The 12,030-nt window shown below is 43.5% G+C and overlaps 1 protein-coding gene across 4 annotated transcripts in view; it reads right to left on the bottom strand.

The window, feature by feature from the left end:
* LOC142583440 (endoplasmic reticulum aminopeptidase 2-like) overlaps positions 1–12,030 on the bottom strand; it is a 155,015-nt gene that overhangs the window by 22,338 nt on the left and 120,647 nt on the right. For 3 of the 4 annotated variants that reach the window (XM_075693909.1, XM_075693908.1, XM_075693906.1), the window contains exon 13: positions 8,303–8,470. In XM_075693909.1, the coding sequence (XP_075550024.1) occupies positions 8,303–8,470 (168 nt within the window). Of the gene's footprint in view, positions 1–8,302; positions 8,471–12,030 lie in introns of those variants that run through there. The other variant, XR_012828627.1, reaches the window with a different exon arrangement.

Raw genomic sequence — 12,030 nt, 5'->3', positions numbered from 1 at the left:
AAGAACTACGGAGTGGGTGACAAATGGAAACCAGGCGGGGTAGAGTCCACCGAAGGCTCGCGAATGGCAACGGTAAAGACTGCAGATGGGGAGCAACATCGCCGCCACCTCGACCAGCTAAAAACCAGGAGGACCAGCGTGGGAAGAGAAGCGGTGGAATCCGAGGCCCCCATGCAAGTACCAACGACTAAAGGCAGCCAGAACGCAGCGGCAGACTCGCAGTCTCAAGGACACGACAGCAGTCACAGTCAGGCTCAAGTAGGCACCGACATTCGAACGCCGTCAGACGGGCGGGCCGAAGCCGAGGTTGCTACCAGCGAGCCACAAGTGACTGACCGGGCTGAAGTGACACTGCGTAGGTCAAAGCGGAAGCCCCGGCCACTGGACCGCTTCACTCCTTAAGGGGGAAGAATTGTTGTGAATCAGCATGCGCCGCTGACACGTGTTTGTTTTGTTAGATTCACCGGCCATGCCTCTTGTGAATCGGCAGTGGCTGCGGTGACGTCACAAGATAAAGACTATAAAAGCTACACTAACCTTTAATAAAGTGTTCGTTCTTTGCCAACCGCTTCTCAAGTTACTTCAGAACCTTGCGTCCCCACCGTCAACAACATCCAAAATAACGTTCAGTAATATTAACGCTCGAAGTCTTAGTAATAAGTTCGGACCCCTCGAATCAATGTTAATAGCTTTCGAACCAGAATTTATAGGCATAACAGAGACTTGGCTAACCAAAGACGCCGAAGACTTTCTCCCCCCAAACTACGTCATTATTTGCAAAGTTCGGCCAACACGAGGCGGTGGCGTAGCTCTTTTGATAAAAAGGGAAATTCTGTACGTTAAGTTGCCTGACGTTGAGGGGGTTGAAGCTGTATTTTGCAAACTTTGCTTTGCCAACACCACCTTCATAGTTGGATGCATTTACCATAGTCCTTCTACTGATCTGAATGTACTGCAATCATTGCACGTGTATATGCAGCAGCATGTGAAGGGGACCAAGCTCATATTACTAGGTGACTTTAATCTCCCTGGTATCAACTGGCACAAACTGCATCACCGTTCACCTTGCGCAGATATTCTTTTCGACATTATTCTCTCTTTTAACCTAACCCAGATAATAATAACTGAACTGAACCCACCCATGTACAAGGATACAGTTCTAACATTTTAGACCTAGTATTTTTAAGCAATAATTTCCCCACCCATAACGCTAAATTCGAAGTGTCAACCGGCTTGTCAGATCACAAACTAGTATTGTGTGAGGTGCCGTATCAAGATTTGTTACCCTCTTCACAACCAACAAAAACGTATAAAGGCTACAGCAGAGCTGATTATACAAGCATCATCGATACACTGTCATTGTTGGCATGCGAGCAGCACTCGTTGCACTATGCCTCATGCGCAACTTTTCTTCGCTCCACAGATTTTCCTGATGCTGGCCCTTGTTTCACCTTCTGCGCCCATCGAAACTTGCCCTACTGTGGGCGAATGCGTCAATGCTGTCCAAGATTACGAGCCCGTCACCGGCACGTGTGGTCTCCATAATCTTCCACCCTTCCTGGATGTACCGCTAGATGGACACCGCATCGTTTCTGGGACGACATCACTGGCTGATTTACCGCTCCTTCCCAGTCCCTTCAAAAGCAGCTTGCTGATGAACTACTCCTTCAGTGGGCATGCGAACAGCACTCGTTGAACTATGCCTCATGCGCAACTTTTCTTCACTCCACAGGTGCGTAACAATTTGACCCTGTATGCTAAACGGAGTGATAATCGCTCACTTTTGCTGCTCCCATGCCCACTTGTCTTATATGCTACTATGTGTGATTGTCTTGAAGTGGCGCTGTTGTTGTTGCAATGCGGTGATGTCGAGGAAAACCCGGGGCCTCCACGGGTGCAGACGTCGGCTCAAGATGACTCTGCCTCGAGTAGTCTTCCCGAATCCCAGTCTGATCAAATGGGTACCGTGCTATTAATGCTAAAAGACATAAAGAAGTTGACAGTCGAGCTTACTAAAGGTCAGTCCGAGTTGAAATCGGATATGAAGGATGTGAAAGCCAGCCAAAACGCAATCGAAGGCAAGCTAACTGATATTTTCCGCCATCTTGAATCACTTGAAAAAAATCTGAAGCGCTAGACACATTTTGCAATGATATCGCCATACTTCAAGAGAGCGCTGAACGGTCGAAAAAGCAGCAGGACACCATAGTCTTGCGCTTAGAGGACTTGGAAGACAGATCAAGGCGGAATAACTTGGTTTTTCACGGCATACCCGATTCCCATTAGTCATGGCTGCAAACTGAACAAGGAACTGTGGATGCCCTGTCGTCAGCGATGGGAAATGCCTTGCCACCAAGCTCAGTTGAACGGGCGCATCGAATCGGTACTTTTTCAAATACGAAATGTCGTCCGGTTATAATGAAACTAACAAACTTCAAAATTAAGGAGAGCATACTTTCGTCGCGTAGCCAGCTTAAAGGTAGTAACATTTCAGTAACTGAGGACTTCTCGCCTGCGACAAGGCTCACTCAAAAAAAGCTTCTAGAATTTGGTAAAAACCAGCCTAATTCCCCCTCATTCAAACTATGTTTTGACAAGCTTTTTATTGATAAACAATGTTTTATGTATGATTCAACAAGTGACAGCGTTAAGCAAGTTAGAAGTAGTGTTCCAGATCACGCAAGTGCACCTGACAATCTGCGTCATCATCCTGCTACATAGCAATGCGCAAAGGGCAATGGCATATCTTTAACACCACAAGTCTCCGTGCTTGTTGCAAACGCTAGAAGTGTGTTTCGCAAACGCGTGGAACTAGAATCGCTCATCGATAGCTGTAATGCGGGTATCATTGCATTAACAGAAACGTGGCTACAACCCCATGTGCGAGATTGTGAAATCTTTGACTTGTCTCGATTTCGTACCTTCCGTTGCGATCGCACTAATCGCAAAGGCGGAGGCGTACTACTCACTATTTCAAAATCCCTGCAAAGTCATCAAGTCCACTTATACTGTAACCTGGAAGTTGCGTGCGCGTGCGTTGATATTGGTTACCGTAAAATTACGATTGTTGTCTGCTACCGCGCTCCATCCTACCCATCCACTTTCACCACTGAGCTTCACAATGTGCTTAACACCCTTACTTTGCGGCATCCTTCGAACCCCATTATATTATTGGGGGATTTCAACTTCCCCAACATATGCTGTATTACTGAACTTCCACACTGTTATCCATTTTCTTCGCAAAGTAAGCTTAGAAGGACAGAAAGCTGAGCTGAGGATTCATTATGCAAAATAGAAGTGAGGCGTGCAGACAGGACAAAAGAGTAGAGAAGTGGACAACACGAACGCCGCTATCAACTGAAGGGGGCACTGAGGCGAAAAAAGAAAGAAGACACAAAACTCATCTGCGCATGCAAAGTAACGACTTTCTTGATCTCTGCTCTTTGTTTTCCCTAACACAGTTAGTATTAGAACCAACGAGGATCTCGGAAAGCGCTGCTAACCTCCTTGACTTAATATTATGCTCTCATCCTGACATAGTTACCAATGTTTCATGCTTACAGGGCTTAAGCGATCACCTGGGTTTTTCTTTGAACATATTATCACCTGTGATAAAACCAATTGTTGAAAAAAAATAATTTACCACTACAATAGGGCAAACTTTGACAATATTAATATTAAACTAGCTAATTTTCTTGATCCTTTCCTAAGCCAATTTGATGATCGCACGGTTGACGAGAACTGGACCATTTTCAAAAATAAAATACATGAGCTCACCGACAAGTTTATTCCATCAAGCGTAATATCCTGCAATGTTAAGAAACCCTGGTTCAATTACAAGTTAAAAAGGCTCTCCAACCGAAAAAAATGACTGTATCGAATAGCGAATAAAAGTTCACTGGCATCGAAATGGGGCGCTTATAAGGAGGCAAACAGCACTTACACAGAAGCTATTAAACTTGCCAAAAAGGCATTCCAAGTACACACTTTACCCACAATGCTTGCAAATGACCCTAAAAAGTTTTGGCGTGTTATTAACCCTTCCAAAGATAATTCAATCACGTTGATTGATTCCAATGGTTCACCGGTACCCGAAGATGTATGTCCCCATATCCTTAACTCTGTGTTCTGTAACAACTCCATCGTATGTAGTAACCCTGTGCTTCCAACTCTCGAGTCTTGCAATTACCCACCTATGGACTTTATTATTACTGAACCTCTTGGGGTCGAAAATGTAATTAAAGGTCTCAAGTTGTCATCAAGTCCTGGTGCTGATTTGGTTAACGCGAAATTCCTGAAAAATACTGTTTTTTATTTATCTCTTCTGCTTTAGAAAATTTTTCAGCAATCCTTAGATATCCATCGGCTACCTGCAGATTGGAAGGTCGGGAAGGTGGTCCCACTTCATAAGTCCGGTAGCAGACATTCGCCCCTCAACTACAGCCCCATTTCCCTCACAAGCATTCCTTGCAAGGTTCTTGGAACATATTTTGGACTCACATTTAGCAAAGCACTTACACAATAATTCATTTTTTACAAAAGCACAACATGGTTTCTGAAAAAACTTGTCATGTGAACCCCAACTTCTTTCTTTTACTCACAGCCTTCATCTTATTCTCGACAAAGGTTCTTTCGCAGACTGTGTTTTCTTTGATTTCGCCAAGGCCTTCGACAAAGTGTGTTATAAATTACTTCTATTTAAACTTAGCAAACTTAATCTTGATCCTCACCTGTTTGCATGGCTTGAACATTTTCTCTTTAATCGGTCACAGTATGTTGTGTTAAAAAATCATATGTCCCCATCTAATCCTGTAGACTCTGGTGTGCCCCAAGGATCAGTTATAGGCCCTCTTCTTTTCTTAATTTACATTAACGATTTACCCAATGACGTTTGTTCTAATATTTCGCAGATGACTGTGTTATCCTCTGTGAAATCTCGGACAAATCTGATCACAAATTCTTACAAGACAATATAAACGCTATCTCTAACTGGTGTGACATATGGTTAATGCAACTTAACGTAACTAAATGTAAATGTATGCGTGTAACTTGCAGTAATATTCCTCCACCGAACTATTACCTTAATGATACTCCCCTGGAGGTCATAACCTCCTATAAATACCTAGGCGTCCACATAACCTCGTCACTTTCCTGGTCGTTGCACATCAACAACGTAATTAACAATACTAATCGCATGCTAGGTTACCTTCGCCGAAATTTTTCTTCTGCTCCCACATCATTAAACTTAATCCTATACAAAACGTTTATTAGGAGTAAAATGGAGTACGCCTCATCCATCTGGGACCAGCACCTCGAAACCCTTACTCAATCACTTGAACTAATCCAAAACAATTCTGCACGTTTCATTCATAGCAATTACAGCCGTACGTCAAGCGTAACTGCCATGACAAACTCTTTGCTGCTTGCTCCTCTCTCAGCCCGGCGTAAGTGCTTTCGCCTTGCTTTATTTCATAAACTATATTTCCACAATTCGTATCTGCGCGATAATCTAATATCATCTCCTACCTACATTTCCTCTCGCATTGACCATAGCCATAAGGTTGGAATCATTCAGTGCCCCACCAGAACCTGTAACGAATCATTTATTCCTAGGACCTCTCAGGAATGGAACCACCTTCCCGGCGCAGTTGTCGCAATCAAAGACAACTCAGTTTTGTTTGGCCTTATCAGACATCATTATTTCCGGATACAATTAACTAATCAAATTTGCTGTTTATTTGCTGCTTTGTTTATTTACTCGTGTATGTTTTTTTTACCCACTCCCCTCTGTAATACTACGGTCTTGAGAGTACAATAAAATAAAAAAATAAAAATTTGAACTATCGTCATTCAAGCAACTCACACATGATGGAAACACAGACATAGAAATTTTATGGCGCAAATTTAAATCCGTTGTGTCATATTGCATCAGTAACTACGTCCCCTTGAAAACTCATAAGCACAACCCCTGGATAACTCGGACCGTTATTCATGCAAAAAGGAAAGTTCGCCGAATCAGAAGAAACAAAAAATCTCATCCCTCACAACGAACTGCTCAACAATTAACTCGCGCGGTGGACGATTTGAAAACAAAAATTAAGAAGGCCAAATCACACTATTTTACAAAAACACTTTTTAACTTTATAAAGAATGCTCCCGAAAAAGTCTGGCGTTATTTAAACCCTAAAAAACGAGATGAAAGACCGACATCTCCTGCAGATAGCAAAAACGCTGCGACTTGTTTGAATAATTATTTCTGCACTATTTTTACATCTGATAACGGAGAACTACCAGGAATAACCTCTGGAACTGGTGTGAAGATGGCACCATTTATTATAACAGAAACAGGAGTACTAAATCTTTTACTAAATCTCGACACAAAAAAGGACCAGGGCCAGATAACATCCCTAACATATTCCTTCATCGATATGCCGAGTGGATGGAAAAATTCCTAATCCTCCTTTTTAACAAATCATTATCCACCTTCACCCTTCCTATGGAATCGAAAACTGCCAAAATAACACCAATACACAAATCAGGAAATAAATCTGATCCTTCTAACTACAGACCCATATCATTAACCAGCACAGTATGTAAGTTATTAGAACATATTATTTTAAAACATGTAAATGATATCTTAACCCCTTGTCAGCACGGCTTTCATAAAGGCCTTTCTACTATTATGCAATTAACTGAATTAACACACGACATATCCAAGAGCATTGATAACCAGAAACAAATAGACCTCATATTTTTAGACTTTTCGAAGGCATTTGACCGCGTGTCACACACTAAACTTCTTGCTAAACTAGAACTAACTTTGGGAAGCGGCCCTATCCTTGACTGGATTAAAAACTATCTTAGTAATCGCACACAATTTGTTGAAATTAACAACGAGAGGTCCGCGACAACTAACATTACACCAGGAGTACCCCAAGGAAGTGTCCTAGCCCCAGTGTTATTCTTAATCTTTATTAATGACTTACCAGCATATGCTTCACAGAGTATCAAACTTTCTGCAGATCACTGCGTTCTTTTCTAGGAAATTAACTGCCTTTATAACCATAGAACTTTAAATAATGCCATAGCAGCAGTCTCCTAGTGGTGCAAGGACTGGCAGATGGATATCAATCTAAAGAAGTCCGTTCTATTATCTATAACCAGAAAAAAACATACATCAGCCTTCCAGTACACCCTTAACAACATTCGTCTTGTATCTGTTCATGAGCATAAGTACCTTGGTGTGACACTAACATCTGACTTCAGGTGGGATTCTCAAGTTAACAATATCACATCAACCGCAATAAGACAGCTATTTTTCATTAACAGACGCCTTAAACTAGCACCACCTGAAACAAAGTTACTCGCATATAAAACACTTATAAGAGCGGTTCTAGAGTACGCCAACAGCGTTTGGTTCCCGTTTACTAACAAGCTGATTAAAAAACTGCGAAAAGCGCTGAGATATATATATAATAAACATTCCATCACAGACTCACCAACAGAACTTCTAACCATGGATAACAGAGCCAAGCTTGCTAGACTAAAAATCATGTATCGGTTATTACACAATTAACTCAAACTGCCTATTATGAAATACATATCAATGTCCTCGAATAGATTAACTCGTCATAAACTCACACACATATTAAGCGAATTTTCATTCTGCACTGATATCTTCAAATACTCATTTTTTCCAAGGGCGACACGCGAATGGAATAATCTTAACACAGGTATGATTGACAGCTCATCCTTAGATACGTTTGGTACCCTGATTGCGGATCAACTATAGGTATTGCAGCAATAATTATTCTCATTATTCGTGTAGTTTTTTGTTGCCTTGTTAATTTAATGGTGTTTGTGCTTGAATATAGTTAGGGCAATGATGCAATATATTTCCTTTCTTGTTGACATTATTGTAACCTTGATTGTTGCGTGACTGTTATTACCTCAATACTGACCCTGTAACTGGTTTCTGCAACTGTAATTATTGTTGTGATATCCTCCTCGTTCTTGTTATTCTCTTGTATAATCTTGTAATCAAATTGTTATAAGCCCAAATTCTTTATTGTATAAGATTTAGTATGTAACACCTTATACCATGTTCTTATGTATCACATACAGCCTTTCCTGTTACAATCTCTGATGGGATTCACAGTATCAATGAATGAAATGAATGAATGAAATTGTGAGTGACATGTTGAGGCAGTTTGATATGATCCCTCGGTCTGTACAGACTTTGCCCTCAGCATGCAAAGTCTTGCACAATGAAAGCAGCATTGGTACCAAGGCGGCCACTCACTGTTGCAGCTGCCATTGGCTGGGCGATGCCCCCAGAGCTTGGAGCAGCAGGGCCTTCTCCGAGGGCACCTGGGAAGACAGGTAGTGCTGCCAGCAGTGCTGCCAGGCACGCCGGCCCCCCTGGCGCACACCCGCGCGGTACACCACGTCCTTCAGGTTGGCTCCCAGGCTGCAACACAGGCGCGTTTCTGTACTCTGTAGCTGAGCACAATTCGAAGTCATCGGGACCACAAAAAATCTTCGAATTAAGTGAGTTTTCGAATTAACCGAACACAAAAAAACTGCAACCCAGGCAAAAAATTTCGCTGCAGGAATGCGCTACCTTTATTCAGTGATCTTTGTATTACTTAAAGTAATCAGAGATGCTGGTTTGCTGTGTCCTGTAGTTCGAAGCTCCAAGGGTTATGTTTTCTAGTTGACCAACTACGAGCAGCATTTGAGAATTTCTACTGTGGCACTCAGCAAAACTACAGATAACATTCAGCGATCCGATAACTTCCCCGAGAGCGGGTGCTTGGGAGGGCTCGTTAGTGTCGTAGTCGTTGTTGCTGTCATCGCACATGGTCGCGTCAGCGGTAGCGTCACTCTCCAAGTCTGAGTAGCATGTTTGTTGATCATTTTCAAAGTTCAGATACTCGGCGATGCCAACTGCACCAGATTCGCTATCCTCTGTGCAGAGTGCATTGATGCGATCGCAATACTCGGCTCCTTCTTCATCAAGTGCACATGAATAGTCAGCATCAGCATCGACGGTGCTTTCCTTCGAGAAGCCAGAATGTTCAAAACACCACATGATCAAAGTGGGTTCCACTTGCTTCCATGCATATACAATAAGACATATGGCCCCAAGGAGGTCGATGGAGTACTCCTTGCTGTTGCCATAGCAAAGGAGCATGTGCTTGAGCAGGTGGTGGCGGTACATCTTCCTCGTGGGGTGAATGACACCTTGGTCCATTGACTGCGTGATCGACGTGGTGTTCGGAGGAAGAAATACCATCCTGATAGCTTTCAGGTGGGGGATGTCACCATGCACCAGGCAATTATCAACAATGAAGAGTACATTCCTGCCTGTGGCCGCGAACTTGCGGTCAAGCTGCCAAACGTAATCTTCAAATATTGCGCCTGTGACCCAGGCTTTCTTGTTGTGCCGGTAGATAAGTTCATCCCTTGGTGCCAGCCATGCATATTTAAAGCAGCGAGGCTTCCCCCTCTTTCCAACTACGAGTAGCGGCAGCTTGTGTTTACCACACATGTTCACGCCGAACAGAATGGTAATTCTTTCCTTGCCCTGCTTTCGACTCTTGACCATGGTGTCCTTTGCTGCAAACATTTTTGTGGGCAGCATCTTGTAAAAAAGGGCTGCCTCGTCAAGGTTGTACACATCGTCTGCACTGTACTTGCTAAGCAACGAAGCCAACGTGTGTTTCTTCCATTTGTCGACGACGTTCTCGTTTGCGCTGCCGCTCTCGCCACAGACAGCTATGAAGGTCAAATTATTGCGCTCTTTAAAACGGCTGAACCATCCATTGCTACACTTGAACTCTTTGTGCCCAAGTTGTAGAGCCCAAGTGCAGCGATGGCATAAAGGTAGAGTATCCAACTCGCGTGCAAGAGGACTGTAGTACGAATCCCGAAGCCGCGCAATTTTTCACCGGATTAAAAAAAAAAAAAATCCGCGTGTTGATAAAATTGCATAAACAGGCCTGGAAAACGGCCTGACCCCAGTGACCAGAATCGGTAACCCACTCCTTCACCGGAGCAGGATTGGCCACCCTAGTGCAGTACTTGGTCACAACCTCCTATATGAATACAACAATCAAACCCCGGCCCTCAGTCCCCAGCAGCTGCAAAGCAATTGACCACGGCGGCGGTCAGACCTTTGACGCAGCAGAGGGTGCTAAGAATCTCTGGCTCCGGACAGGCCGCCATTGGAATCTGAACCTGGCAACGTTTAATGCTAAACCGTTATCTAGTGAGGCGAGTCTAGCAGTGCTACTGGAAAAATTAGCGGGCATTAAATGGGATATAATAGGGCTCAGTGAGGTTAGGAGGACAAAAGAAGCATATACAGTGCTAAAAAGCGGGCACGTCCTGTGCTACCAGGGCTTGGCGGAGAGACGAGAACCAGAAGTCGGACTCCTGATTACTAAGGATATAGCTAACATATAGGAATTCTACAGCATTAACGAGAGGGTGGCAGGTCTTGTTGTGAAACTGAACAGGAGGTACAAATTTAAGGTCGTACAGGTCTACGCCCCTACATCCAGTCATGATGACCAGGAAGTCGAAAGCTTCTATGAAGACGTGGAATCGGCGATGAGTAAAGTCAAAACAAAATACACTATACTAATGGGCGACTTCAATGCCAGGGTAGGCAAGAAGCAGGTTGGAGACAAGTCAGTGGGGGAATATGGCATAGGCTCTAGGAACAGCAGGTGAGAGTTATTAGTAGAGTTTGCAGAACAGAATAATATGTGGATAATGAATACCTTCTTCCGCAAGCAGGATAAACGAAAGCGGACGTGGAAGTGCCTGAACGCCGAGACTAGAAATGAAATAGACTTTATACTCTGCACTAACCCTGGCATCATACAAGATGTGGACGTGCTCGGCAAGGTGCGCTGCAGTGACCATAGGATGGTAAGAACTCGAATTAGCCTAGACTTGAGAAGGGAATGGAAGAAACTGGTACATAAGAAGCCAATCAATGAGTTAGCGGTAAGAGGGAAAATAGAGGAATTCCAGATCAAGCTACAGAACAGGTCATCATCATCGTCACCAGCCTGGTTATGCCCACAGCAGAGCAAAGGCCTCTCCCATACTTCTCCAACTACCCCGGTCATGTACTAATTGTGGCCATGTTGTCCCTGCAAACTTCTTAATCTCATCCACCCACATAACTTTCTGCCACCCCCTGCTATGCTTCCGTTCCCTTGGAATCCAGTCCGTAACCCTTAATGACCATCGATTATCTTCCCTCCTCATTACATGTCCTGCCCATGCCCATTTCTTTTTCTTGATTTCAAGTAAGATATCATTAACTCGCGTTTGTTCCCTCACCCAATCTGCTCTTTTCTTATGCCTTAACGTTACACCTATCATTCTTCTTTCCATAGCTCGTTGTGCCGTCCTCAATTGAAGTAGAACCCTTTTCATAAGCCTCCAGGTTTCTGCCCAGTACGTGAGTACTGGTAAGACACAGCTGTTGTACACTTTTCTCTTGAGGGATAATGGCAACCTGCTGTTCATGATCTGAGAATGCCTGCCAAACGCACCCCAGCCCATTCTTATTCTTCTGATTATTTCAATCTCATGATCCGGATCTGCAGTCACTACCTGTCCTAAGTATATGTATTCCCTTACCACTTCCAGTGCTTCGCTACCTATCGTAAACTGCTGTTCTCTTCCAACATTACTTTAGTTCTCCGCAGATTCTGCAGAAATCTGCAGAAAACAGAACAGTTATTCGCCTTTAACTCAGGAAGGGGACCTTAGTGTTGAAGCAATGAACGACAGTCTTACGAGCATCATAAAGGAGTGTGAGATAGAAGTCTGTGGTAACTCCGTTAGACAGGATACCAATAGGCTATCACGGGAGACGAAAGATCTGATCAAGAAACACCAATGTATGAAAGCCTCTAACCCTACAGCTAGAATAGAACTGGGAGAACTTTCCTAGTTAATCAACAAGCGTAAGACAGCTGACATAATGTAGTACAATATGGATAG

The sequence above is a fragment of the Dermacentor variabilis genome, chromosome 5, assembly GCF_050947875.1.
Source record: "Dermacentor variabilis isolate Ectoservices chromosome 5, ASM5094787v1, whole genome shotgun sequence".
In the NCBI taxonomy this organism is placed as follows: domain Eukaryota; kingdom Metazoa; phylum Arthropoda; class Arachnida; order Ixodida; family Ixodidae; genus Dermacentor; species Dermacentor variabilis.
The sequence above is the reverse complement of the archived record's forward strand: the minus strand, read 5'-3'. Positions and strand labels throughout refer to the sequence as shown.